The 1,177-nt window shown below is 42.5% G+C and overlaps 1 protein-coding gene across 1 annotated transcript; it reads right to left on the bottom strand.

Moving 5' to 3' along the window:
* Positions 1 to 261: 261 nt before the first annotated feature.
* On the bottom strand, positions 262 to 911 carry SOCS2 (suppressor of cytokine signaling 2). The gene has a single exon (XM_010181217.1). It carries the CDS (start codon positions 876 to 878, stop codon positions 447 to 449), a length of 432 nt encoding a protein of 143 aa, XP_010179519.1. The 5' UTR covers positions 879 to 911; the 3' UTR covers positions 262 to 446.
* Between the last annotated feature and the right edge of the window lie 266 nt (positions 912 to 1,177).

The raw sequence follows: 1,177 nt of genomic DNA, 5'->3' as shown, positions 1-1,177 counted from the left end.
CACAGTGTGATCCAGTTAAGCTTTCAGGATTATATGAACACCAGCACCAAATTAATCTTGGAATCAGACAACTGAGATACTCGTGAACTCTCATACGTCTCTGACCACTTCTGCAGTCTCACCCGGTCCCACTGCTTCAATTAGTATTTGATAGTGCAGTATTTTATGCCATTGACAAAACAACACAATCTGGACAGATTCCTGGCTCCTCTCTCCTCATGAGAATAGCATGTCACCTTGTTGAACCCCTCGAAGATGCAAGCTGGGATTATTCTACATAAAGTCTCCCTTTGTGGCATCTGAAATAAAAACCTTTCCCCCAGAACTGCCACTGTTTTGATAGTGAATTCCATGCCGGGTTGTACAACTGGTTACTCAGTTCTTTGGCTGATTTTAAGAAGTGCATTTAAAAGTTACTCTATGTTAGAGACAGTCAGAAAAGCTATTTATACCTGGTATCTGTACTCTTTCAAGTACTCTTTTAGTCTTGTTGGTAATGGCAGCTCCCAGATCTGATTTGTGCATTTGTTTATGGTGATTCTGCAGCGGTGTTGCAGAGACGGAGCAGACGTATAGAGAGGCTTGTTCAAGTAAAGGTGAACTGTTCCATTTGAAGGTGTTTCGGTTCTGTCCTTGCACATGAGAACATAGTACTCAATCAAATGCACAACACTGTTGAATTGTTTAAGTCTAGATCTGACACAAGTGATAGAGTCCAGCCTAAACTTGCCATCTTGATACTCTATACGTAGATTAGTCGGTCCTGCTGACGTTTTTACTGAAATAGTCAGGAGATACTCGGAGTGTGAACTATCCCTAACCAAGAAAGTCCCTTCGGGGGCATCCTGCAATCTCTCTTTGGCTTCAGCAACAGTCATATTGCCCCAGTACCATCCTGTTAAAAAAGGAGAGAAAGAAGGGCTTGGTTTATTCCTGTTTGTTTGGTTCTTTAAAAAGCTGCTCTTTGGCTGATATACTTGTAATAACCCACTTCCTTTGTTGCTGGAAAGCTAAAGTCCTGCAGGCATTGTAATTTTTTAGTTGCTATTTAAATTCATTTACTTTAGAAACGCGTCCCGTTTTAACAGAGCCTTCCAGGTCACTGTTTATTTTCCTGTCCACGCACAAACTTTGCCGCGGTGTCCTGTGAGCACAACGCCGAAGCCGCTGACCCCCC

The sequence above is a fragment of the Mesitornis unicolor genome, unplaced genomic scaffold, assembly GCF_000695765.1.
Source record: "Mesitornis unicolor isolate BGI_N332 unplaced genomic scaffold, ASM69576v1 Scaffold53343, whole genome shotgun sequence".
In the NCBI taxonomy this organism is placed as follows: Eukaryota; Metazoa; Chordata; class Aves; order Mesitornithiformes; family Mesitornithidae; genus Mesitornis; species Mesitornis unicolor.
This window is presented reverse-complemented; position numbering and strand designations above follow the sequence as displayed.

Excerpts from the sequence above, each read along its gene's own strand:
- SOCS2 (XM_010181217.1), bottom strand. The coding sequence starts at position 878 with ATGACTGTTGCTGAAGCCAAAGAGAGATTGCAGGATGCCCCCGAAGGG.